This window comes from Odocoileus virginianus, chromosome 24, assembly GCF_023699985.2.
Source record: "Odocoileus virginianus isolate 20LAN1187 ecotype Illinois chromosome 24, Ovbor_1.2, whole genome shotgun sequence".
NCBI lineage: Eukaryota > Metazoa > Chordata > Mammalia > Artiodactyla > Cervidae > Odocoileus > Odocoileus virginianus.
The window spans coordinates 9,728,844-9,754,706 of record NC_069697.1 but is presented as its reverse complement, the minus strand read 5'-3'; the positions used below and the strand labels follow the sequence as shown (position 1 = coordinate 9,754,706).

Sequence of the window (25,863 nt, the reverse complement as noted above, 5' to 3'; positions counted from 1 at the left end):
TAAAAGAAGCCGGAAAGCACATCTCTCTATAGGACAATATTTTAACAGAGAAACCTAACATAAAGTGAGAGGTGCTCTTTAGCCCTACTGATAATTTTCACACTAATAAATACACTCAGAACCTGGCCTCAGCCTACCAGCGTTCACCACAGACTATCCCATCTCAGCATGAAAGGACATGAAATAATGATCTGCACCCCCCGCCAGATCATCTTGGATTAAAACAGAGAGAACTGCCAGTGGTGAGAAATGCAGCCAACAGGAAAAAGAGTAAAAAGAAAGGCTTTAAGAAATCAATACCTGTTATCTGAACTGGATCCACTGTCAATAGACAGAAAAGGCATGAATGAGTGATCCTAAAGAGCCCGAGGTTGTGAGTCATGCCTGGAGCAAAATTCAAAGCAGAAGATGAGGACACAACTTTATCTCATTTGTTTTATTTTTATTCTAGAGGAAATGCAGGAAAAAGGAAGAACTGAAGCAAAAGGGAGTAGGATTCAACTCAATTCAAAAAAGGAAAAGCTAAAATCATAATTAAGTAAAGTTAAAGGTCAAATGTAAAAGTTAAGATCAAGACATTTAAATTTCAAAGCATAAATTTATTAAAATCTAAATATGATCCTCAATAAATGTATATTTAAAAGTACATTCTAAAGGAAAGTTAACTTTATCAGTCAGAACTACTTAGGGCACTCAGGAGCAGTGGTCCTCAGTCAACCAACTCAGAAACAGATCACGATGAGCTTATGAGGAACAGAACTCCAACTCAGAGCAGGATCCTAGAAAACCAGGCCTACAGATGAGGACGCACATGGAGACCTTAAGCAGGTAACCCTGAAATCTCCGAACCATCCAGAGAATCAGGGCGGGCACAAGCGGCTGCACACTCTCCAGTGCCAACCTGTATCTGCTGGAAGAAAGAGAAGATGCCTTTTAGCATTTAATGCTGATGACAGTGATGATGATGTGACAAAGAAAGAACAAAAAGGAAAGGGAAAAAATAAAGGAGAGAGCAACCATGCAAGGCAAGAAAAAGCCAATTGGATGACATGGTGTTATTTTGCTCTGGATAGGGAGACATGAGAAGAACAGAGGGGGAAAATAGAGGATTGAAACTAATGTGCTCTAAACCTGAGGACTTCAGGACTGTGTATTTTTTCTACGTTCGCATTATGTCTTCATCGTAGCTATCCATTTCTTTCTCGCTGTAACTCACTGTAACGCACTGCAATGTTCTGAGGAAATTGTCCTCTATATTTGAGGCTCCCAGAAGGCAGACACCACATTTATTAACTCATTCTACACACTTAGCTCATGTCCGCAGAGGAATGGTCTATACAAGCTCTTATTAAAGAGGAAGAATTCAATGAATCATTTTAGAATGTCTAAAATGAATTTTCTCTTCCCATTGAGACTTCTAAATTATTCTGAGATTGTTTCTATAAAGACTATGTAATTGGGGGAGATACACAGGGAGCATCAATTTTGTTTTATTTCTTAAAATGAGCTGAAACAAATATGACACAATGTTAAGATCTTAAAACACCCTATGTTCAGTCCACTAAATTATTATCTTTATTGATTCTCTAAATATTTCATAAGGAAAAAGGTTGTAGAGCCTTACTCACAATATTTATTAATATTTTTGGAGAAAAATTTTGACAATATATATCAGAAAGCATATAAGTACTCTTTGACTCAGAAATCTAAGAATTCATCTGCAAGAAGGAAGGAAAGAAACAGAGACAGATGGACAGTCAGACACAGAGACAGAGAGATCTTTGGAATGCTGTCTCCAAAGAAGAAAGTATTCTTGCAAGTAAAGAGAAACCACCTAAAAATTAACAGGAAGGGATTGTGAAAAAAATAATTTTACATTCACCCAGTATGTTTAAATATTCTGCATACATTAAAATCACACAAGAGAAGAACAGCTCCTGCTGCTGCTGCTAAGTCGTTTCAGTCGTGTCCAACTCTGTGCGACCCCATAGACGGCAGCCCACCAGGCTCCCCCATCCCTGGGATTCTCCAGGCAGGAACACTGGAGTGGGTTGCCATTTCCTTCACCAATGCATGAAAGTGAAAAGTGAAAGTGAAGTCGCTCAGTCATGTCCGACTCTTCCCGACGCCATGGACTACAGCCCACCAGGCTCCTCCATCCATGGGATTTTCCAGGCAAGAGGACTAGAGTGGGCTGCCATTGCCTTCTCCAATAGAAGAACAGAGGTATGAAAAAAAAAAGCATAACTTACTCCACCTGGGAAAATAAGCTATCAAACAATATGAACAATATAGTTCTATAATTCTATTTTTTTATAATTCTATTTTTCTGTAAGAAAAACAGTAGAGATCTAGAGAGTCAAACAAACTGACAAACAGAAATAGATAATAGATTTTTAAAAAGCACAACACATACAAAAAACAAAAACTGGTGAATCTGAGTAAGTTGGTTAGTCAAGTTAATTGTATTGAACCAATGTCAATTTTGTTTTGATAATTCACTATAGTCATGTAAGGTGCTACCATTGGAAGAAGCTAAGTGGTGGGTATAAATGACTATTTTTGCAACTTCGTACTATTTTTGCAACTTATTAGGAGTCTATAATTATTCCAAAACAAAAATTTAAAAAGAAAATGAAAGACTGAAAGGAAATACACCAACTATACCAAGATATATATGAGATTAGATATTGAACTATAATTGATATTCCATCTATTCTGGCTTTCCTGAGTTTACACAATTAAAATATAAAGTAACACTGCATTTATCTGGGGGAAAAAAGCATAAACCTAAATTTCAATCAGAATTACTTTTGAATAAGAAATGTAAATGAAAAGTAATTCAAAATCTATGCCTCAAACCAAGGCTTCTGGATGATAAAATCTCTGCTCTTTTAGTTAAACCCTACTAAATCTCTTCCAAATTTCCACCTTCACTCTCGTCAAAACAACCTTACCACACAGCCAGAAACTAAAGCCAACTCAACCAACCAGATACCATTGAGTGTAAATTAAAACATTAAGAAAAGTAGACAAAATTTTTATTGTCTTTTTCCCTAGTCTTATCCTCAAAATAATCTAACAACAAGGTCACAAACTATGTCTTTGCTCTATCCTTGCCAATTCCCTCACTGTCTACATATAATACCATAAACATTTTCCATTCACATTTTGTTAATTTGAAACTTGAATGCTGCTCAATTATCCAAGAGTTCATTATCTAGCTGATGCTAACCAAGCCCATTATTTCTCTTTATCCTGTTTGTGTTACTTGTCTTTCCCTCACTTTCCTAGGTGTTAGCACTTCTAGCAGAAAATAAGAAGCTGCACAAAGGAATAAAATTAAAATTGGTTGATTATTTTATGGATCAAAGGATTTATTAGTTAGAAAATGGCCACAGTTCACCATAATGTGAGCCTGTATATTCTACTTACTCACACCTCAATGGTCAAAGGTAATTCAGAGTAGACTTGATTGCAAAATAAAGCAAATTTTATTACCCGTATTTTCAGGAAATAACTAGATAGTCCATATCACTCATGATTACTCTCCTTTTATTAAATAGGAAAATGAAAGCTATCTTATTACAAGCAAAAACACTTTTTTCCTTTGATGTATGAAATCACTCCTCAAAGTTATACTCTACTTGGAATTCAGCACCTGGAATACTGCCTGGGCTATGTGAGCATTCAGCAAACATTTAATGAGTGAACAGTAGAAAGAAAGGAAGGATAAATGAAGGAACAAACAGATTTAGAATGAATAAGTTCTAGAGCAAAAAAAAACTCCACTTTTATAACAGGTCAGCAAACATGTGTGTGTGTGTGTGTGTGTGTGTGTGTGTATGCACCTGACATGTTTTTAATCTGTTAACATTGGTATTATGAGGATAAAATAGGATTAACTGGAGATGAAATGACACAATAAGAAGCTGAAGTCTAACAGATCTCGTTTTCCATACCAGATCTGCCACCTGCTTTCTAAGTGAACATGAGCAAGTTACTTAACTTTCTCTAAATTCTTCTTTAAGGACACATGCTCTTGAGAAGTTAAAAAACTATGGTAAGGAATATTACTGGTGCTATTCTTACTGTGATATTATATATTTGTATTCTTTAATGCTTTAACACACTCACAAACACACTTACATATGTGTATGCACACAGACTCAAGCAAGTACTTAAGTATTTAAGATGCCCTTCACCCATTTCACCTGCATCCAACTCCCTCTCCTCTGACAACCACCAGTCTGTTCTCAGCATCTGTGAGCCTGGTCTTTGTGGGGTTTTTTTGTTTGTTTGTTGTGGTTTTTATAATTTACATATAAGTAAGATCAGGGCTTCCCTGGTAGCTTAGTGGTCCATGATACCTGCAATGCAGGAGACATGGGTTTGATCCCTGGGTCAGGAAGATCCCCTGGGGGAGGAAATGGCAACCCAGTTCAAATACTCTTGCCTGGAGAATCCCATGGACAGAAGAGCCTGATGGGCTACAGTTCACGGGGTCTCAAAGAGTCAGACGTGATTTGGTGATTAAACAACATAAGTAAGATCATATGGTATTTGTCTTTTATTACTTTTAAACAGTGAGTTTTCTTTTATTTATCTCCTAATGTGTTTACTAAATAAGGTGGCTAAAACATGACAATCTGGTAAAATGACATTGATACAACTCTTAAAAACTCTTAAACCTGAAGTAGCTTGACAGACATATACAAAGTCAGCTGCATTCCACCGTGGAGACAACGAAGATGTCTGAGGCCTGACCCCTGCCCTTCTGTCACCTAGCTGTGACCTTTTAAGTGACTGCTAGAAGAAAAGTATCAGTGGAGTATGCGCTTATATAGTGGATGTATAGTGACTAATGCAAATGGGAATTGAGCATTCTTTGCCAAACTAGCTTAAAGGGAAATAAGATTCAAGGTGATAGGCTTTTTAGGAAAGAATCATTTACCATGAAGACAGGTACAAGTTGACTCTGGGAAAATAGTGAAGATTTAAATTCCACTAAAATGAGAGAAGAAAATGGAAGACACATAGAAACATAGATGACAAATGAGAGAAAGGAAATTACATCTCTGATTAATTTTTTTTTTAATTCAAACATTGCTCTCATTCCTTTGTACTTTCCAGGTACAGTCATGTGACAATCAGGCAAAAGAAGTTTTAAAGAGTGTAGTCACAACCCGTTACAGAAATTGGGCTCATACAGTGTGACCCAATGGGTGTGAAAAATTAAGTCTACCACTATATTACAAGTCATTTACTCTCTCTGTCCTTCAGTTTACACAGTCATAAAAATGCATTATAATTATCCGTATCTCATAGGGAGTCAGAAGGATTCAAGGTATACGTGTAGTATCAGCATAGAGTCTGACCCAGCAAAGGTGCTCCATGGTGACTTCTATTGTATAGCCAAGATTGTTATTACTGCTATTATCATTATTGAAACTCATTCATCAGTCTTACAGAAGGAATAACTCAGTCATGTGCTAGAGAACAATCATGTATGTTTTCTTCTCAATCTATTACAGACTCTTCAGACATTGCTGTGGCTCATCCCTTAGACACTCAAAGGAAGATTTAACATTTTTAGATCATTTGTTCCCTAAAGTTTGGCAACACCTATGGAATAACACAGGTTAGTGAGAGGGCCCACAGTTCATGGTCCTCGTACTAGATTTCAAAAATAAGATATTCATGTTAGAAGTAAGGGAGATGGATGCAATATGATTCCTTGAGAAAAAACTCATCTCTGCACTTAACATATGTTATGTGTCAAGGTCTGTCCACCTGCATTAGGATCAAGATGAAAAGCAATGGAAACAAAACAGCAAAAAATACTATACTTGAATGCATTAAAAAAAAGTAATCAAAACAAACAACTTCCATAATTACAAACATGTAACAAGTCCTATTATTTTTTCCTGAGAACTTGGAGGAAAGGAAATTTTTCAAGTACTCATAATTAGATGAATTAATTAGGCTATTTATTACCATGTTCTCATAAAAATAATGTTAAAGCACACTACAAGCAATGAGTAATAATATGGTCATTATACATTTTCCTTAAGACAGAAAACCAACATAACCTTCTTAAGAGAAGGGATTAATATTGCTTTCTACTATTCAGGAAACATTTCTAAAGTAGGTAACAATTAATATAAAGTCCCTCTCCCACCACTTTTGGGACTGTTGTATACATTTTAAATATTTTACATAAAACATAGTTTATTTTTTCAAAGGACATCAGTCTATCATTCTAAATAAAATAGAGGTATTTTCCAAATGTTTCTGAGATATAAATCTAGATTTTTTAAGTTACTTTTAGTGGTTTCAGTGGAGAAGGGGTAAGAAAAGAAAAAGAAAGCTGAAATTAACTAAGACCATTATTATGGAGACAATAGAACACAGTGTATATTTAGAGTACAGACCCTGAGTTCAGCCTGTACTGTGCTGAGCTATGCTGCCGTGTTCAGTCGTGTCCGACCCTCTGAGACCCACGGACTCTGGCCCACCAGGCCCCTCCGTCCATGGGATTTTCCAGGCAAGAGCACTGGAGTGGGTGCCATTGCCTTCTCCGCAAATTCAGACTGCCTGGGTTCAAATCCTAGATCTGCTACCTACTAGTTTTACACGTTTAGGCAAGTTTTCTTAACCTTTCTGTATGTTCATTTCCATACACACTAAATAAGAGTAAAAGGCCCCCTACCTCACCAGGGTTGTTAGAAACATTAAATAAATTCAAGTACTTAGTATTCTATCTGGCTCAGAGCGCAGATACCATAAGGCTAGCTGTTTTCACGACATGCTGGACGCTTTCATTCAAAAAGTTCTATGTTATTATTATGTTATTAATATATACATTAATGATTTCACAATCAATAAAATAGACTGGATTACACACAGTAACAATAGGGAACACTCAATAACTTGAAACAATGTTTATTTCTCACTCATGCAATCTTAATGAGGCTTCAAGTGGACTCCCCAAAGAACCATCACTACGCATTTGCTCGGTTCCCCAGACTCTACGTGCTTCCACAGTGCCTCTGAGAGGCAGGGAGGACTAGGGATTGAAGCACGGCCACTAATGGTTTCACAGGAAGAAGCACGCCTTTCTCTGGTTGCTTGGAAAGTGAAAGTGAAGTCGCTAAGTCGTGTCCAACTCTTTGGGACCCCGTGGACTGTAGCCCACCACCTACCAGGCTCCTCCGACCATGGGACTCTCCAGGCAAGAATACTGGAGTGGGTTGCCATTCCCTTCTCCAGGAGGTCTTCCCAACCCAGGCATGGAACCCGGGTCTCCCACATTGGAGGCAGACACTTTAACCTCTGAGCCACCAGGGGGGCCCTGGCTGCTTTAGCCAAAGCTAATCACATAACCACCCCAGGAGGGGAAGCCGGACCCTCTAGACAGACACTGCTGGACAGCGATCCTCACCACAGTCCACATTTCGGTACAGTACACTGCTCAAGGACTGGGGACCTAAGTTTTTTTTGGTGGGGGGGTACCTAAGTTTTAACTCAGAAGTCAATTTGTTTTTCTCCACTAATAACACTTCTCAACACTTTTTCCCCTACCCACATTTTTACCCAAGGGGAAAATGATAGCATATTGTACGAATTTGCATCGGTAACAGTGATAAACGTCATTTGGCCTTGATTAAGCAGGAAGAGTTGGGAGCAAGGCAATGTCAGGGCATTTGTGGATTAGAAAAGCACTTAAGTCACAACTGAGAATCAGTGAAACTGAGAATTTTAAAGTGTGGAGAGAAAGCAAAGTGAGATTAGTGCAAAAGTAGACTTTTCTAAGTTCCAGTGCTTTCACTTATCGTTATTTTAGCAAACAGTCAATAATAATGATTTTATGTCCCTTTGGCTACTAAATTTTTTTTATCATTTTATTGTACTACTTTTTTTGCACAGATATCTATATTGATTACGTCTACAGAGCATTCTTCCTTTTCCCTTAATCTTCCCAACTAATGTCACTTGGGAGAGACAACTCAAAAATTATACTTGGGAAATGTTGCTATTCTAACATCAAAACCTGGAGAAGGTATTCCTCTTGTCGAGAGTTATCTCTTAAGTTAGGTCTTAAGTCAAGACCTACAGACTTTAGGTGCTTTTATCCCACTTAGAGCAACTAATATTTTAAATCAGTAAAATTCACTACTTACCTAAAAGTTATAAATCAAACTCTGTCCTCTAACATAGTTACCTGATCTATTTTCAGCTATTCTAACACTTTATCTGGATGATTTCAAACTGTAAATTCTTTTTTTTTTTCTTTTATTTATTTATTTTTTTTAAATTTTTTTTTATTATTTTATATTATTTTTTTTCCATTTATTTTTATTAGTTGGAGGCTAATCACTTTACATCATTGCAGTAGTTTTTGTCATACATTGAAATGAACCAGCCATGGACCTACATGTATTCCCCATCCCGGTCCCCCCTTCCACCTCCCTCTCCACCCGATCCCTCTGGGTCTTCCCAGTGCACCAGGCCCGAGCACTTGTCTCATGCATCCAACCTGGGCTGGTGATCTGTTTCACCCTAGATAATATACATGTTTCAATGCTGTTCTCTTGAAACATCCCACCCTCGCCTTCTCCCAGAGTCCACAAGTCTGTTCTATACGTCTGAGTCTCTTTTTCTGTTTTGCATATAGGGTTATTGTTACCATCTTTCTAAATTCCATATATATGTGTTAGTATACTGTAATGGTCTTTATCTTTCTGGCTTACTTCGCTCTGTATAATGGGCTCCAGTTTCATCCATCTCATTAGAACTGATTCAAATGAATTCTTTTTAATGGCTGAGTAATATTTCATGGTGTATATGGAATATACAGCTTCCTCATCCATTCGTCTGCTGATGGGCATCTAGGTTGCTTCCATGTCCTGGCTATTATAAACAGTGCTGTGATGAACATTGGGGTGCACGTGTCTCTTTCAGATCTGGTTTCCTTGGTGTGTATGCCCAGAAGTGGGATTGCTGGGTCATATGGCAGATCTATTTCCAGCTTTTTAAGAAATCTCCACACTGTTTTCCATAGTGGCTGTACTAGTTTGCATTCCCACCAACAGTGTAAGAGGGTTCCCTTTTCTCCTCACCCTCTCCAGCATTTATTGCTTGTAGACTTCTTAAACTTCAATTTTCCTAGATAAGAATAATACTTCTCCCTTCTATGCATTGTCCCTTACCTCATCTGCCATAATGCCAGCAAAAGTACATATAATTCATACCTTTTATAAATTCTCTAACCACATGGTTTACATAAAGAATATAAGTTTGTCAGATGTGTTTCCTAAAACTGTAAAGAGGTTATTACATTCACATACATTATCACAAATATTCATTAGCCTCCCACACGTTTCTCTCAGAAATTTCACACAATAGAAAGAAATGATTCCACCTTCACAGAGTCACTGCTTAAGTGGAAATTCTTTTAAAAAAAAAAGAAGAAGAAGAACAAGGAAGGATGTGGGGAAGAAGGGAAAAATGAGGAGAAAAAGGAGGAGTTGGAGGAGGAAAAGGAGAACAAGAGAGAAAAATAACTTCAACTACTGGATTTTTTTCTCAACTAATAGTATATGGCATGGGCAAAGGAAAAAGTAAGCACCTTCCAGGAGGTACTAAGAGTGTGAACTTTACCCCACACTTGGTAGAAGGTTGGTCACAGCTGATTGAATTTCCATTGTTCATTGATTGGGCCATGTATCAGGCAATCCATCCTTGCTTATGTAATCGCAGCATTCCAGCAGTTCACTCTGTTCTGTCCTGAACTTTCAGCAGCATGACAGACTGAGAAAATTAGATATAGCACAGCACGAAGCTGTTGACCTTCAGAATATAAAATAAAGCCCATCTTTTTAAATTGGTCTTTCTCGATGAGTCTATCTGAGGGCGAGTATTGCTAACAGGCCATTTTTCATGCTCACCATGTACCTTCATAAAATATTTTTTCATTTATAAAAAATGATAATTTAAAATTTAAATGTATCTGTACTGTGCACAATATTATGAATAAATTCATTTCATTTAGAGTTTGTCAGAGGGGATACCTTTTTTTCATCCCAAGTTAAAACTCTCACCTTTCAACTAGAAGTAAATACACGTTTAATAATATCTGATAAATATGAAGGAAATTTTAGAGAAAAGAAAGAGAGGGAGGGAGGCTGAATTTCCAAGACAGCTTAATGTGGCTAATTGTTTGCCAAAGAATCAAAATGCAGTGGAGGAATACATTACTTTCTGATTATATAAAATCCACATTATATTTTCCTTATTTGTTTTCCTTTGAAAGAATGTCAAACTCAGAAAAGTTGCAAGTAAAAGATAAAGAATTTTTTTCCCTCTGAACCACTTAGTGACAGGTCTGAAACCCCAGAATAATTTAACAAATCAACAAATATTAGTTCTTTCATTTTTTTTTAACTGTCTCTTTATCTTCCCTGTCAAACTCACCATCAAATGCTTAGATATCTAGCTCACTAGAATCTCTGCATTACATAACAAGAACATGTAAATCTGTTAAGTAGCTTTTTATTCCATCTTTTAGACTTTTCCATTTTGTTTTTTCCATGAACTTCTGGCATCTGAAGAAAACAACAGATAAGAAACCACACAAAGTTCAACTTGTAAAAACAAGGAGTCCTGTTAATGAGGAACAGGTTTCAAAATAAGCAAAATTCCCTTCATTCCTATTTCACAGATTTCTCCACTTCTTCCTTTAAACAAGAGATTCTCTTAAAGGGGGAGGTGGGGAAAGGAAAGATAATGAGGAAACTTCTTTCCAGGTAACCCAGACTCCTCCACATGCTGTCATCTCCCCTCCCTTCTTGTCACTGTCCAATATGTCCCTGGACTGGTTTTGCCTACCATCAGTTCCCTCCGTATTTCGGGATCCTGGATTTGGCCTTCACCTCTCCATTTGACATCCCATTATTAAAAATCACTGAAGATTTCTGCATCAAAACTGTTATCTTTCAGATAAAGACCATTACAGTATACTAACACATATATATGGAATTTAGAAAGATGGTAATGATAACCCTATATGCAAAAAAAGAAAAAGAGACTCAGATGTATAGAACAGACTTGTGGACTCTGTGGGAGAAGGCGAGGGTGGGATGTTTCAAGAGAACAGCATCGAAACATGTATATTATCTAGGGTGAAACAGATCACCAGCCCAGGTTGGATGCATGAGACAAGTGCTCAGGCCTGGTGCACTGGGAAGACCCAGAGGGATGGGGTGGAGAGGGAGGTGGGAGGGGGGACCGGGATGGGGAATACATGTAAATCCATGGCTAATTCATTTCAATGTATGACAAAAACCACTGCAATGTTGTAAAGTAATTAGCCTCCAACTAATAAAAATAAATGGAGAAAAAAAAAACTGTTATCTTTCAATCCTCAATGGCCTCAAAACATCTCTAGAGCCCTTGACCACTATTGACCTTCCCTATTTTTATCTCTTCTCTCCCTCTTACTCCACGGCACCAAAATATTCTGCTTTTCCCTATCCCACTTCTCTGAACAAGCCTCATCCGCTCTCACACTCTCTCATGCCCCCTCTTCTATTTATCTTCCCAGTTCAGTTTTTAGTATTTTGTTCATTCTCTCCCGCTCTAAATTGCTCTCTCTCTACCCCCTGCCCCACTCAACATTCACCAAGCTTTAGCTCTCACATCTTTACAAATTTCAGTCAAATCTATAATCCTATAAGGCCTTGCCAAGTCTTCAAGTCATTATCTTTAATTCACAATCAATGCCTCCACCTGGGTATCTGAGTCAAATTCTCAGGTTTATCATAACTTCTTTACTTCCCTAAACCGCACCTGGTGATCCTTACGTCTAACTTCACCTGGGACAGCAGCCACTCCATTCCAGCCAAGTGTTGCCGGGCGAAAATACTGACCAAGTGCTGACAGTTAATCTGCTTTTTTTCAATATAATCTCCCCTCTCCCCCCGCGGATTGAATCATTAAAGGAAATTTAAATTTTAGATGAAATCCTCCAATGTTTAAACACTGACAAGTACTTCAAAAACAACTACTTCAGACAAACAGAAAACCCAGCACCTAGGTCACATAAAACCTATCTGCGGGCTTACAGAGAGGTTGTGATGTACAGCCTAAAAAGTGAATGCAAATGTCTGAGCTTGCTATTCCAAGCCTTCCAAAACCATCCTGAAACTACCTTCTGGAGTACCTGTAACTCCAAAATAACTACTACAAGCCAACTGATCTGCTATTCATTCTGACCTACAAGTATATTTGGTTCTTTCTCTCCTCTGTGCCTCTGTCGTGTTTGGTTTGCACACAGAATTTTTCTTCTGCACACAAAAAGTATTTTTCTCTCTCTCTAAATCCTACTTTAAGATTGAGTCCAAATGCTACCATTTCTCTGAAGACTTTCTGATCCACACTAGCTTCTGGGAATCTCTCTTCCAGATTTCAAAAACATCAGTAACTAGTACTGTGTGTCAGGTACAGTCCTAGACAGTTTACATGCTCCCACCCACCTCCATAATCCTAAGAAATTGATACTATCGTTACTCTTATTTCACCAATACGGATATTGAAGCCTATCCAAAGCAAGTGGCAGAGCTGGGGTTGAACCCAAACACTTCTTGTTCCAGTGCAGAAAGAAGAGTAGGAAGTTCAAGTTTTGATCATCCACTATGTGACCTGTTTTGTGCCAGGAAAAAAAATGTAAATCCTTAATTTGACTCACCAGATCATTCACAATATGGCTTTCTTCGTCTGTTTCTTAATTATTACCTGCCAAGTTAGCCTTCTTACAGTTCCTAGAACTTATTGAGCCACTTCATACCTCACAACCTTTTCATGTGCTGTTCTCTTTGTCTAGAATGTTCCTTCCTCCTTCTGAGTCTAATCCCTACACACTGTGATCTCAGCTTAACCATCATTTCTTCAAGACTCCTACCACGATCCTTCCAGAAAAGATTATGGTAAATCCCCTTATTATTTCATAGCACTTACAACTCTAAAGAAATAGTTTTGTAATAATTTACTGTATGTCTCCCATCTCTTTCATCATTTTCTTTGTCCTATACACGCAATGAGTGAGTAATTGATATCTTTAACACTTATAAGCCATTTTAAGAAAACAACATTTACCTCACAGCTAGTCAGAAACTTAGATCTTGCATGTTAAAAAAAAGTACCTACACAATATCCATTGTAGATATGTTAACCAAGCAGAAATCCTTTTCTAATAATCTGCATTTAGACTTTTGTTAGCTTATGGTCACTGCTAACACATATTAAATTCTAAATCAAACAGTATGTGAGAGACTGATCATTGAATGTTGTTTAAATAAAAATAAACTAAAACAGGACTGTGATGTTTCCAGAGAAAGGGATAATTAATGACCCAGACTGAAAAAATTAACCACAATGCATAATGCAAAAGTGAATTGCCTAATTCTTCAGAGAGGGGTAGCTGGATTTCAATTTCAGGAAAGGCAGTAGGATGTCTAATTCACCAGGAGAAAACAACCAAAACATCCATTCTGTGGTTCCAGGATTAGAGAATTACTAGGGGTTCTAATTGCTTCACCATATACTCAGTTCTCCACTGAAGTCTCTATAATAGAGACTATTCTCCCCAAAGCTAGGTGTCAACAATGTGAATTAACCAACAAACCATGAGGAAAGGTCATTCTTCACATGTTCCTAAAGCACCTACATGTAATTTGTTTTTCAAAGATCTCAGAGATTAAAGCCCCAGAAACATATTTTACAGGGCTATTTACTACAATGGAAGGTCCCTGATGTATCACCCTCATAGATTTCTATTCCATGCTCATACTACTGCATGTGTAAACTACTATTGGGTAGTTTATGCCACTGTGAAAGCTAATATGCATTGCTATTTATGTGTTGGGGCTTTTGGTAGGCCTGGAGATTTAGAGGGGAGTCTGCTTCCACGAAGAATAGACAGACAAGTGTATAATGAGGAAGAATCCGTCTCACCTCTGGAAAACCATGGGTCTTCAGAGAGCTTGACTACACACCTACATCAGCTCCACCTCAAAGAGAACAGCTAGCTGTAGCAACCCTTCCTCATTTTACTTAAGGACTGGCGGTCAACATCTCCCTTCCCCAGATGCCAGCTTCAAAAGGAAGTAAGCAAAGCAACTTCACATCAAATTGTGCCTGTATCCACTTGCCACCTCCCAAGACATGGAGAATCAAAAATCATCAAGTCCATGTATCCTGTTACCTATCACTTTTTAAATTCATATGTCTGTTCTGCCCTAGGACATAGGGATATAAAGGGGCGAGGGGGTGGGGCAGGGTGGACATTTGCCCTGACCTTGAGTTTACCTTTTGGTGATTGCAGCCATGAAATTAAAAGATGCTTACTCCTTGGAAGGAAAGTTATGACCAACCTAGACAGCATATTAAAAAGCAGAGACATTACTTTGCCAACAAAGGTCTGTCTAGTCAAGGCTATGGTTTTTCCAGTGGTCATGTATGATGTGAGAGGTGGACTGTGAATAAAGCTGAGCACTGAAGAACTGATGCTTTTGAACTATGGTGTTGGAGAAGACTCTTGAGAGTCCCGTGGACTGCAAGGAGATCCAACCAGTCCATCCTAAAGGAGATCAGTCCTAGGTGTTCATTGGAAAGACTGATGCTGAAACTGAAACTCCACTACTTTGGCCACCTGATGTGAAGAGTTGACTCATTGGAAAAGACCCTGATGCTGGGAGGGCTTGGGGGCAGGAGGAGAAGGGGGTGGCAGAGGATGAGATGGCTGGATGGCATCACCGACTCGATGGACATGAGTTTGAGTAAACTCCGGGAGATAATGATGGACAGGGAGGCCTGGCGTGCTGTGATTCAAGGGGTTGCAAGGAGTCAGACATGACTGAGTGACTGAACTGAACTGAGTTTACCTTTGCAGAAAAATGTTAACCAACGAAGAATATCTGCAAACAGGATTCAGATTAAAACCATTTTTTGAATGGAGTTTCAGATTGGATGGATGGTCTCCTATGTCTACCTGCCTCTCCAACTCTGCTCTGCCAACCAAACTCCTCAGTAAGACTGAATCACACTACTAAAACAAATACAGACTCAAAGACTTATCTGTTATTCACTTTGATCTGTTGGGCTGCTATAAAACAGGTACAGCCACGTGATTCCAAGAGTACAAAGATGAAGAATTCAGATACAGTATTATCAAATACTGTGACCTACAATGTACTGAATTTTTGAAAATACATACAAGGACCCTTTGGCAAAACACCTCTTTAAAAGCAGAAATTTTGTGCAAACAATTTTTTAAAATTCCGGCAAGCAACTAGAAATTAAGAAGAGAGAAAACATAGAGGGAAAACCTCCAGATCTTAAAGGTTGATTTGGTAGACATTTTGAGTTCCACATTGTTTGTTCTCCCTTGAGCCCTCCCCAACTTCAATTAAGCCTCTAGAAACCTGTTCTTTGCATCGCCACTGCCACTACTTTGGGTCTGGCCCTCATTGGTTTTTACTTGGAGTATCCCAGTGATTTCTTGAGTTTTCTGCACAGTTTTATGGGACGGTGGTCACATAAATAATTTCAGTTCCATACTTTTTGACAGATTTATGGACACAGAACTTTGAGAACACATTCTTAGGTGAGACAATCATCTCCGTGTTTTGATCTTCTCAGATCTAGCAAGATTTCCTGCTCTTAAATAACTGTGGAATGAGAGGGCAAAGATAGCTATTCTTACTCTAACATTTATAGGGTCTATTTCTTTTGAGACTTGGCCTTAATCCTTTACTAAATTGATCTTACTAGTTACACATTCATATATGACAAAACTGAAGAACAGAGAGATTAAGCAACCTGCCTATGAACACACAGCCAGTAACTGTAAAGAGCCAGAACTCAAACACAAACTTCTGGTCCCAGAGACCAGGCTGTTAACCATCATGACACCTCCCCGCCCCTCTTGCCACATGCACACCAAGTGTGTGATTCGCTGACGGGTACATAAGAGAGGATAAATCAAACACTATTGGAAAACTTGAGCTGGATGGGGAAATGTGCTAGACTCTAAAGGTAAACCCATGTAAACAGCTCCGAACAATCAAGAGGGGACAGAGATGGTGGGGACAGAGAACAGTCTCTGGTCAAGAGGTCATTCTCCCTTCCAGATTCCTACTCTCAACAAGAAGACATTCATCAAATGCAAACCTGACCATCTCATTCTCCCATTTCACTGCTGGGGACTTGGAAATGGTAGTGGGAAACCCCACTGCAGTGTTGCGCAGACTTTTCTAGAGAAAACCTCTCTCCCTCAGGGCTGGCTGAGGAAAGCAATCACATTCTTAAGGGCTAGGCACATGGCCCAATCCAGTCCTCCTGTGTGATTCACCCTTAAGAATCTGACAAGTTTGGCATTTATTCTACAAATGTATCTTTTGTTTGTTGTAACACAAAAACAGTGTTTATAACTACTTACAATCGCAACTCTAAAAGAAAACAAAAACAAACCTTTATTTCTACCATGATTTCTAGCATCTCCTAGGCAGATGTACTGCATATTCTCTCTGGAATACACTGCAGCTTCATATACAGGATAGGGCTGTGCACCGGATCCCAGCTACTTGGTGTGATGCATAAATCCTTTCCCAAATCAACCTCTGACTCACCAGTCCCCTTTCCCACCAACACAATTGTTCGCGGCCACATCAACAGTCAAATTTCAACCTGTGTTCCACGTCCTGGACTTTAATAACTGGGACCTTGCCAACTTTGAGAGGACATATCCACTTTTCCAATCTCTAGGTGTGATGTTACTGGAGTCTTTCACCCACTCTCTACCTCCTCACAGGGTGAGGATACTTAGAAACTCCTAGTTCTTCACTCTGCTTGCACCTGTTGCCGTGGCTGCTTCCCTTTCTAGACTGTGGGTCTCTGGGGGGCTGGCTCATGCTCGACTAGCAGAGCCTGGCCATACAGGTAAATTTCTGGTCTACGGGAGGAACCAGAGCCCTCACCCTAGGTAACCGAATCCCGCAAGACAAGGCAAGAGAGCTTGACCATGAAGTTGAAATTAAACACGGATTTAAAAGGTGTGATCACACCTCCAGTCTCATCCTCTTTTCCCAAAAGAACTCCAGGCTCCGATGCAGGGGACGTGGAGCCTGGACGCCCAAAAGAGCCGGGGGTGGGCTCAGGAGTCACTCACCAACTAGTGGAAGGCGAATGTTTGTTCTCCAGCGTCTTGGTCCAGGGCTTGTACCAGCTGATCTGCTCCGCGGCTTTGCCCCAGAACCTCTCGGGGTCGGTCACCGAGGCCGCGAAGTGGGTCTTGTACTCGCCGCCGCCCGAGGACAGCGCCCTGCAGCCCCGGCCCCCGAGAGCGCCCCGCGGGCCGGGGGCCACGTACGCCCGGCGGGCCGGGCCCGCTCCGCGCGCGGGAGAGGACGCGGGCAGGGACCCGCCGAGGCCCCCCGCGCCGGTGACTTTGCAACACTGCAGCCAAGACTGCTTCATCGCTGCCGGCGGGGTCGCCCCTTCCTCTCCCGAGTCCTTCCTTGCTGGCTCCGCCGCGCGACGCCCGGAACGCACCACCCATGGGGCGTTCGCGACTTCCTGGGGCCCCAAGCAGCGCAGGCGGGAGGCGGGAGAAAACCCCGAGGTGTGCCCAGAGCCCTGGGACTTTGGAAGGCACCACCAGAGTCGCCGGGAAAAACCGACCTGGAGCGGCGGGGGGAAGCCCCAGGCTGGAAAGGGGGCGCGGAGCCGGGGACGGGTGGGGGTCCCGGCGTCCGGGCGACAAAGCCGGCGCATCCGCAGCCCCGCGATTCCCCCGGGAGGGCGCCCCGCGCCGACACCCGAGAGCCCCTAAGGCGAGCACCGCCGGCCCACTCCCGCCGGCTTTCCAACAAACAAGTTGCGGGCAGCTGCTGGGGGTCGGTCTCGGGGAACCGGCGGGAGAAGCCGCCTCGCCCCGGGCGGCACGAGCCGTCTGCCGGGCCGAGCTCTGCGGCCCTCGGGCCCCTGAAGTGTCAGGGGTTTTTTTATTTACTTCTTTTGAAAACAAAGCTCCATCCCCGGCCACTTAGAAAACAAGTGGCTCCGGGGCGAGGGCGGCTCCAGGATTTCCTGACAGCTGAGAGAGGAGGAGGAGAGGGAGGTTGCCCAACCGAATTGGGAAGAGCCTGGTGGGGGTGATTAACAGGCCGCAGGAAGGTACCCCAGCACCGACCCCGGGATGGGACCTTCGGATCGGACTCCCCACGCGAGCTCGGCAGAAAGCAGGACGACCTGTTGCTTTCTCTCCCTTCCCATTTGCCTCTTTGGGGTTTCTTTGGCCGGTTTTTTGGGTGTTTATTGTTGTTGTTGTTTTTTGATGAGTCAAAAAACTAAAAAACAACAACAACAACAAAAATTTCAGTAAAAGGAAGAGCAAAGTCAAGGTGAAATGAATCAAAAAAGAGGAAGCTGAGGAAGCAAAAAAGAAAGTCAGGCTGTGTAAGTTACTATCTGGTGGGCTTAGCATTCTTTAAACTCCTCACTGTTCGGTTTGGTTTGCGGTTTGGGGTTTTTTGGGTTTGTTTTCTTTACCCATTAGTGAAATTCAGAGTCTATCTCGTTTGCCTTGTATCATGCCACATGCTGTTTGGTGTGACTGCATTTGCACTTTTAACTGTAAAGATGTGTACGCCCAAATCCGAAGTAACAAAGAATGAATGCCCCGACCCTAGGAAAATTGTAAACTTGAGAAGCTGTCAACAGATTTTTTGTGTGTGCAGGAAAAGAATAATGTGAAAATGAAGGTTAAACAGAACAGGGCTAAATATAATAAAACAAAGAACATATCTTTAATCACCTCAGCTCTTTCCTTTCATCTAAAACACAAGCCACTAGACTTTTCCTTAACACCTGCAACCAACTCTTCCTAAGGCCTCAGGGCCAGTGATTTCCCAAAGCAAAGGCACTTGTCACTTCAGTTCAGAGTTTGGAAGCCAGACACCCTCCTGGCCTCCTCCTCGCCTCTGCCCAGCTGTGTGATGCTGCTGTCTGGTCCACAGGATGCTCAGAGCCCAGATCATCCTCCGTGGTGTCACAGTGACGTCCATCATAGTCATTGACAAATGTGTTAGCCCCTGCATTGTGTAAGTTGAGACTGACTGGGGGCGGGGATGCATATAAAGGAAGCAAGCAGATCTCTGCGGGTTCGTCCTGTGTGTCAACATTGTGCTGGCACTTTCAGATGTGTTAGCTCCTGCATTTCCCAACCAGTACGAAGAAGCAGGAAGTGGAATCCCCATGTTTACCACCTTGAGACAATGTGGTGGATGCCTTGGCACACCTGTAATTCAAGGAGCACTGACCTGTCATGTCGGTGCTGCCACTTACCCCAGCATACCAAACAAATATATGTTCTCTCCGTGCCCCAACTTGCAAAAGGTGGGGAATCTGACTCCAAAGTCCATGATTTTCACACCAGGCTGATGATTAAAGAGAAGAAAGATTTTAGACTTCCGACAAAATATAACAAGGTGACTACCTACATCCATTCCTCTTCTTAATCTTCCTTTTCTTTCTAAAAAAAGAAAGGACAGTGGTGATGGTTGTGGTGGTGATTGTGATGGTGGTGGTAAAAATCTATAAGAATGAAGAAAACAGGGGAGGACAATGGACCAAATGAGACAATGGAAAGAAATTAAACTCATGGTGTATGACTTAAGGGGGTAGGAGGGTGGCAGGGGGAAGCTGAAAGGAGAAAATGGATTTCCTTATCAGAAACCTGAAATGTTTCAGCATTAGGAGGCCCTGGGTTCTTCTGAAAGTTCAGGACGAAGTTTAAGGACTTAAAAACAAAAGCGCTGATTAAAAGATTGTGTAAGACAAGTTAGATCCCCACACTGCTGGATTAAACTCTTTTTGCTGGACCCTGCAGTGTGCTGTCTTGGTTTAAGTATTTTTTGAAATAGACTGTGAATACCAGTTTCATTTCAAGAGAAGGGGAGAGCGTAAGTGAAGGTCAGCCCGCAGGAGGAGAGTAGTGGAGTGAGCAGTAAAACTAGAAACTTGAGCCAGATAGGAACTAGAAAGTAGCATCAAATGCAGGTCTGCCTGAGGTTAGACCATTTCACCTTTAACATCAAACATTATTTGAGGCTGATAATCCTGTCTCACAGGATTGTCACAAGATTTAAATATGTATAAACTGCATAGCACCTAGGCATTAGCAAACCAACACCCAGTCCAAAAAATCAATCCCTCAAACCTCCAACTTCACTAACACGCTAAAATTTTACAGTCAGAAATTTTTGCAAGAAATTACTTTAATTGAAGCATGCATGTACATTTTGGACTTCTTCAAAAAAGCAAAATTGTATTTTTAACTAATTTGGGGGCAATGTGGTTGCAGTCTTTTCAGTTTTCACGCCCTCTAAAATTCTAGCTTTTTGTAATAAATACAATATTTATTTCATTGTATGGCAATAAATGGTACGTTTAATATGCTCTTCAAGATGACATATTAAACACCTTGAGCAAAGATTAATAGATCAAGATTATCTGAAACTTCCATATGATGAAGAGGCATGCAGGGAAACCATATAGAGATTGAAAAAAGTGTGAAAGACTACTCAAGAAAGAATGAGAGAAAGGAAGGAAATTGGAGTTGGAACACTTACTGCCTAAGAAAAAGATGTTGAAAATTAGGAAGGCAGAGTAGAATTAGAATTAAAAAAGGAAAAAGATACAGGAATCCTACAACTTCTTCCTAGGATTGTAACTTCAGCCTATGATCAGTCATTCTTAGTACAGGCTAAATTTTTTTTGCAGACAGAGTTGTTATTCAGTCGCTAAGTCTTGTCTGACTCTTTGGAACCCCATGGACTGTAGCATACCAGGCTTCCCTGCCCTCCACTATCTCTTGGCGTTTGTTCAAACTCATGTCCATTGAGTCCGTGATTCTAACGATCTCATTCTCTGCCTCCCCTGTCCCTTTTTGCCTTCACTCTTTCCCAGCATCAGGGTCATTTCCAATGGGTCAGCTCTGCACATCAGGGGGCCAAAGTATTAGGGCTTCAGCTTCAGCATGAGTCCTTCCAATGAATATTCAGGGTTGATTTCCTTTAGGATTGTCTGGTTTAATCTTGCAGTCCAAGCAACTCTCAAGAGTCTTCCTGCGCCACAATTGAAAGCATCAATTCTTCTGTGCTTAGCGTTCCTTATGGTTCAACTCTCATATTCATACATGACTATTGGAAAAATCATAGCCTTGGCTATCCAGGCTTTTGTTAACAGAGTAAAAGGAATTAAAAAGTACACAGTTTAATAATAAGTATAGACTACTCTGATCATGTATTCTGCTGGCTACAGAATTTTCACATAAATTTGTTTAGAGTTAAATGTCTACCTTTGTGTATTGGAACTACTAAGATTTTTACTACTGACAAAAGTAAGAATGTTCTCATATATCAGATTTCCTGGATATTATGAAAACTTGGCATGGAAGCATTTGCATAAATTATTTCTGCAGTAGGTACAGACTGTGCGAAATTTGAGCCTGCAGAAACACTGCAGATTAATTCTGATTTAGTAAAGAATTTCTGGAAAATATGCTGGTTTTCATAGCTCAGTAAATATTTTTAAAACTTCTGAAGTGAAATAGCTAATAGTAATATAATTATAGACTCCTGTTTTGAAACTTTGTTCTTTTTTGCTTACATAGTTAACTGCAGTAAAGTCAAGGAGGAAAAGGCAGATGAAAGACTTGTTTTAAAACAATATTTCAGTGGATGGGAAGAACTCTACAACTTCAGTTCATCCTATCAACCAAATATAAGGTATGGGATTCATCCACCAGCTTAATTTTTATTTTTTAAAGGCATCCTTATCAGTTGCCTGAGTGCTAAGTTGCTTCAGTCGTGTCCGACTCTTTACAACCCCATGGACTGTAGCTTACCAGACTCCTGTGTCCACGGGGATTCTTTCTTCAAGCAAGAAAACCCAAGTGGGTTGCCTTGTCCTCCTCCAGGGGATCTTCCCGACCCAAACCACTGTCTCTTACGTTTCCTGCGTTGGCATGCAGGTTCTTTACCACTAGCTCCATATTATCCATTTTAAATAACCAAAAAGGGTCTACTCTATAGCACATGGAACTCTGTTCAGTGTTATATGGGGCAGCCTGGATGAGAGCGGTGTTTGGGGGAGAATGGATACATGTATATGTATGGCTGAGTCCCTTCACTGATCACCTGAAACTAACTATCACAATATTGTTTGTTAATTGGCTAACCCCAACACAAAATTAAAAATTTTTAAAGTAAAAAATAAAACATCTTAAAATTTATTTTTAGTTAGTAAAAGTTTATAAAAATATAGTTGCTTTTATTTGAAAAAAACTGAAAAGGAATAACCTAGGCAAATATTTCTAATCATTTTTTTTCAAGTTCTTGGGAGTTTTGTTTGTATTTGTTTTTCTCTGTATAACAATTTACAGTTGAAGGGGGAAAAAAATCTCATCAATGGAGCTGTGAATAAAAATGGTTAATATTTTAATCCAATCACCAAAATCCTTTAAAAATCATTTTAATTCTTCTTCAAAGATAATTCCTTAGAAAGTATTGCTTCTATTTTATAGTCTTAAACAAAGATCACTGCTTGTTACTCAATTTTTGTATTAATAATAAAACTTTATATAAGAAAGGATCTCATTGTCAGGGAACAAATGATGAAAAGGAGAAGAAATATCCTTTATAATAAAAGTTTTTGTAAAATGTAGTTGATTACCTAACATTACTTCAGGTTCCCAGTTTGTGTGTGGACATGTGTGCATGTGTGTGTGTGTACTTGGAAGATACAAAGTTAAACCAGAAAATGAAACAAGTCCAAAACAAGAGTTGCTCTTACATAACAAGGAAGTGGGTAATCACTTTGAGGTTTTAAAGACAACACAAGTATTTAAGATGAAGTACTGTTTTAAAGTGGAAGAAAATATGGAGACAAGAAATTACTTTTAGTAGATCATAAAAACAGATATCTCATTTATATGCTTAAGACAGTTTTAAAGTATTTGGACATTTTTTCCAACCATTCTGAATGAGGGGAGTTTAACTGATTCTTGTGATACTCTTATGCGTTACCTGTTGATTCAAATCCCTACCTTTTTTTAAAAAGTAAACAACTGAATATTTAGAGTTCTAGAGTGTGTTCAGAATCTCCAGTGAAGATGTTTTGTGTACAGAAAGGATTTCAGTGGACTTCTCTTTGTTACTTGATTACACTTGCTTTTTTTGCTTAATCCAGATACTCTTATAACTTGATGTGAATATAAAATTTGTCTTCTTATATCTGTATACTTATAACTATGTGGATATGTTATAGGGTTTATTTCTTTATAACATTATACTGCTTCTTTCCATTGAAACTTTTATTAGTTTAGTACAAACCAAGTAATAAGCTTTGAAAGAGTAAGACAACTATTGTTGCTATTTTTACTTTTTAATCACTTTTTGGTAGCATTGTTTTATATCTACGAACTACGAATAAGATTGCTGGGTTCTGCCAGACTATTCCAGCTACCAGAATTCTCTTCCTTTGATCTCTGCTGTGACAACACCAGGAGGCAGTACAAAGGTTTAAGCTTTTTAATAGGTGACTATACCTGCAAAGCTAGCTATCAGTGTGTGTGTGTGGTATTGTGTGTGAAATGACTGATTTCTCCTTTCTTCTCCTTTGACATCTCTAAAGGCCATTCCTTCATCATTCCTTCAACAAGCTAATCTAGTAACTTGCTAGCCCAACTACCCCCTATCACTCAATTAATCTGCAAGTGTTTACTGAGTCCTCTCCTTCCTAATGCTCAACAGGGTTCTAGGAGCACCAAGGATTATTTATAAATTACTAAGAGGTACTAGTAGATCCATTTCTGTTCCTGAGTAGCTCATAGTATAGTCAGGAAAATAAGACAGCAAGTGTCATACACTGTTAGCTTCTTCAGAGGCAGATGAAAAAGCAGTAGTGGAGGAAGGACCCCAAAATGGAATGGAAAAACCCTATGACTAAGGCAAAAGTAATCATCCTAAAACATGAATTAATTGTATCACTCCCTTGCATAAAATCTGTCAATGGCTTCCCACCACCTATAGTGAGGATTCTGAAGCTGTTAGCATTGATTTGTCATTTTCACTTGGGATCTATTCTGCTCCTCTTAGAAGTCTTTGGAAATGAGTGGTATATTATTATCTCTTGCTGTTTAATAAAATATCCCTAACTAAGCAGCTTAAAACAACAGAGGTTTATTCTCTCATGTGAGCTTCTGTGGATCAGGAGTCAGGATGCGTTAGTTAGCTGGGTGGTTCTGGCTCTAATGAAGTGGTAGCCAGGCAGTCTCTTGGTCAGAACTAAGATCATCCCAATGGGCAGAAGGATCAGCTTCATGCTCACTAGCGTGGCTGTTGCCAGGAAGCTTCAGTTCATGGGGCTGTTCAGAAGACATGACAACTGACTTCCCTTTGACCAAGATGAGTGACTGAGTGATGGATTGATTGAGTGATGTGCTATGTGTGGGTGTGTGTGAGAGACAGAGAGAACAAGACAGACTCCACAATCTTTTATATAACCCACTCCCATCAGTTCAGTTCAGTTCAGTCACTCAATCATGTCTGACTCTTTGCAACCCCATGGACTGCAGGATGCCAGGGCTCCCTGTCCATCACCAACTCCCGGAGCCTACCCAAACTCATGTCCATTGAGTCAGTGATGCCATCCAACCATCTCATCCTCTGGCAACCCCTTCTCCTTCTGCCTTCAATCTTTCCCATCATCAGGGTCTTTTCCAAGGAGTCAGTTCTTCACATCAGATGGCCAAAGTATTGGAGTTTCGGCTTCAGCATCCTTCTAATGAATATTCTGGACTGATTTCCTTTAGGATGGACTGTTTGAATCTCCTTGCAGTCCAAGGGACTCTCAAGGGTCTTCTCTGACACCACAGTTCAAAAGGATCAATTCTTCAGCACTCAATAGTCCAACTCTCACATGCATACATGGCCACTGGAAAAAACCATAGCTTTGACAACATGGACCTTTGTTGACAAAGTAATGTCTCTGCTTTTTAATATGATATCTAGGTTGGTCATAACTTTTCTTCCAAGGAGCAAGCATCTTTTAATTTCATGGGTGCAGTCAACATCTACAGTGATTTTGGAGCCACCCCCCCCCCCAAAAAAATAAAATCTCTCACTGTTTCCACTGTTTCCCCATCTATCTGCCATGAAGTGATGGGACCAGATGCCATGATCTTAGTTTTCTGAATGCTGAGTTTTAAGCCAGCTTTTTCAGTCTCTCCTTTCACTTTCATCAAGAGGCTCTTTAGTTCTTCTTTGCCTTCTGCCATAAGGGTGATGTTATCTGCATATCTGAGGTTATTAGTACTTCTCCCAGCAATCTTGATTCCAGCTTGTGCTTCATCCAGCCCAGCGTTTCTCATGATGTACTCTGTATATAAGTTAAATAAGCAGGGTGACAATATACAGCCTTGATGTACTCCTTTATCAATTTAGAACCAGTCTGCTGTTCCATATCCAGTTCTAACTGTTGCTTCTTGACCTGCATACAGGTTTCTCAGGAGGCAGGTAAGGTGGTCTGGTATTCCAGAGCTTTTTAAGAACTTTCCACAGTTGTGGTGATCCACATAGTCAAAGCCTTTGGCATAGTCAATAAAGCAGAAATAGATGTTTTTCTGGAACTCTCTTGCTTTTTTGATGATCCAACAGATGTTGGCAATTCGATGTCTGGTTCCTCTGACTTTTCTAAATCCAGCTTGAACATCTGGAAGTTCATAGTTCACGTATTGCTGAA

At 40.1% G+C, this 25,863-nt stretch overlaps 1 protein-coding gene and 1 long non-coding RNA gene across 6 annotated transcripts in view; one reads left to right on the top strand and one right to left on the bottom strand.

Moving 5' to 3' along the window:
* The window catches only part of ACSS3 (acyl-CoA synthetase short chain family member 3), a 247,922-nt gene extending 230,083 nt beyond the window's left edge, over window positions 1–17,839 (bottom strand). For 4 of the 5 annotated variants that reach the window (XR_011483185.1, XM_070454281.1, XM_070454280.1 and 1 more), the window contains exon 1: window positions 17,228–17,839. Coding sequence is in view for 4 of the 5 variants with exons in the window: in XM_070454281.1 (XP_070310382.1) it covers window positions 17,228–17,832 (605 nt within the window). In the remaining variant the exon portion in view is untranslated. The remainder of the gene's footprint in view (window positions 1–17,227) is intronic. The other variant, XM_070454279.1, reaches the window with a different exon arrangement.
* Window positions 17,840–18,218: 379 nt separating this feature from the next.
* Window positions 18,219–25,863, top strand: part of LOC139030801 (uncharacterized) — a 44,406-nt gene continuing 36,761 nt past the window's right edge. The window contains exons 1-2 of the long non-coding RNA XR_011483186.1: window positions 18,219–18,516; window positions 21,734–21,848. This is a non-coding gene — a long non-coding RNA (uncharacterized lncRNA). The remainder of the gene's footprint in view (window positions 18,517–21,733; window positions 21,849–25,863) is intronic.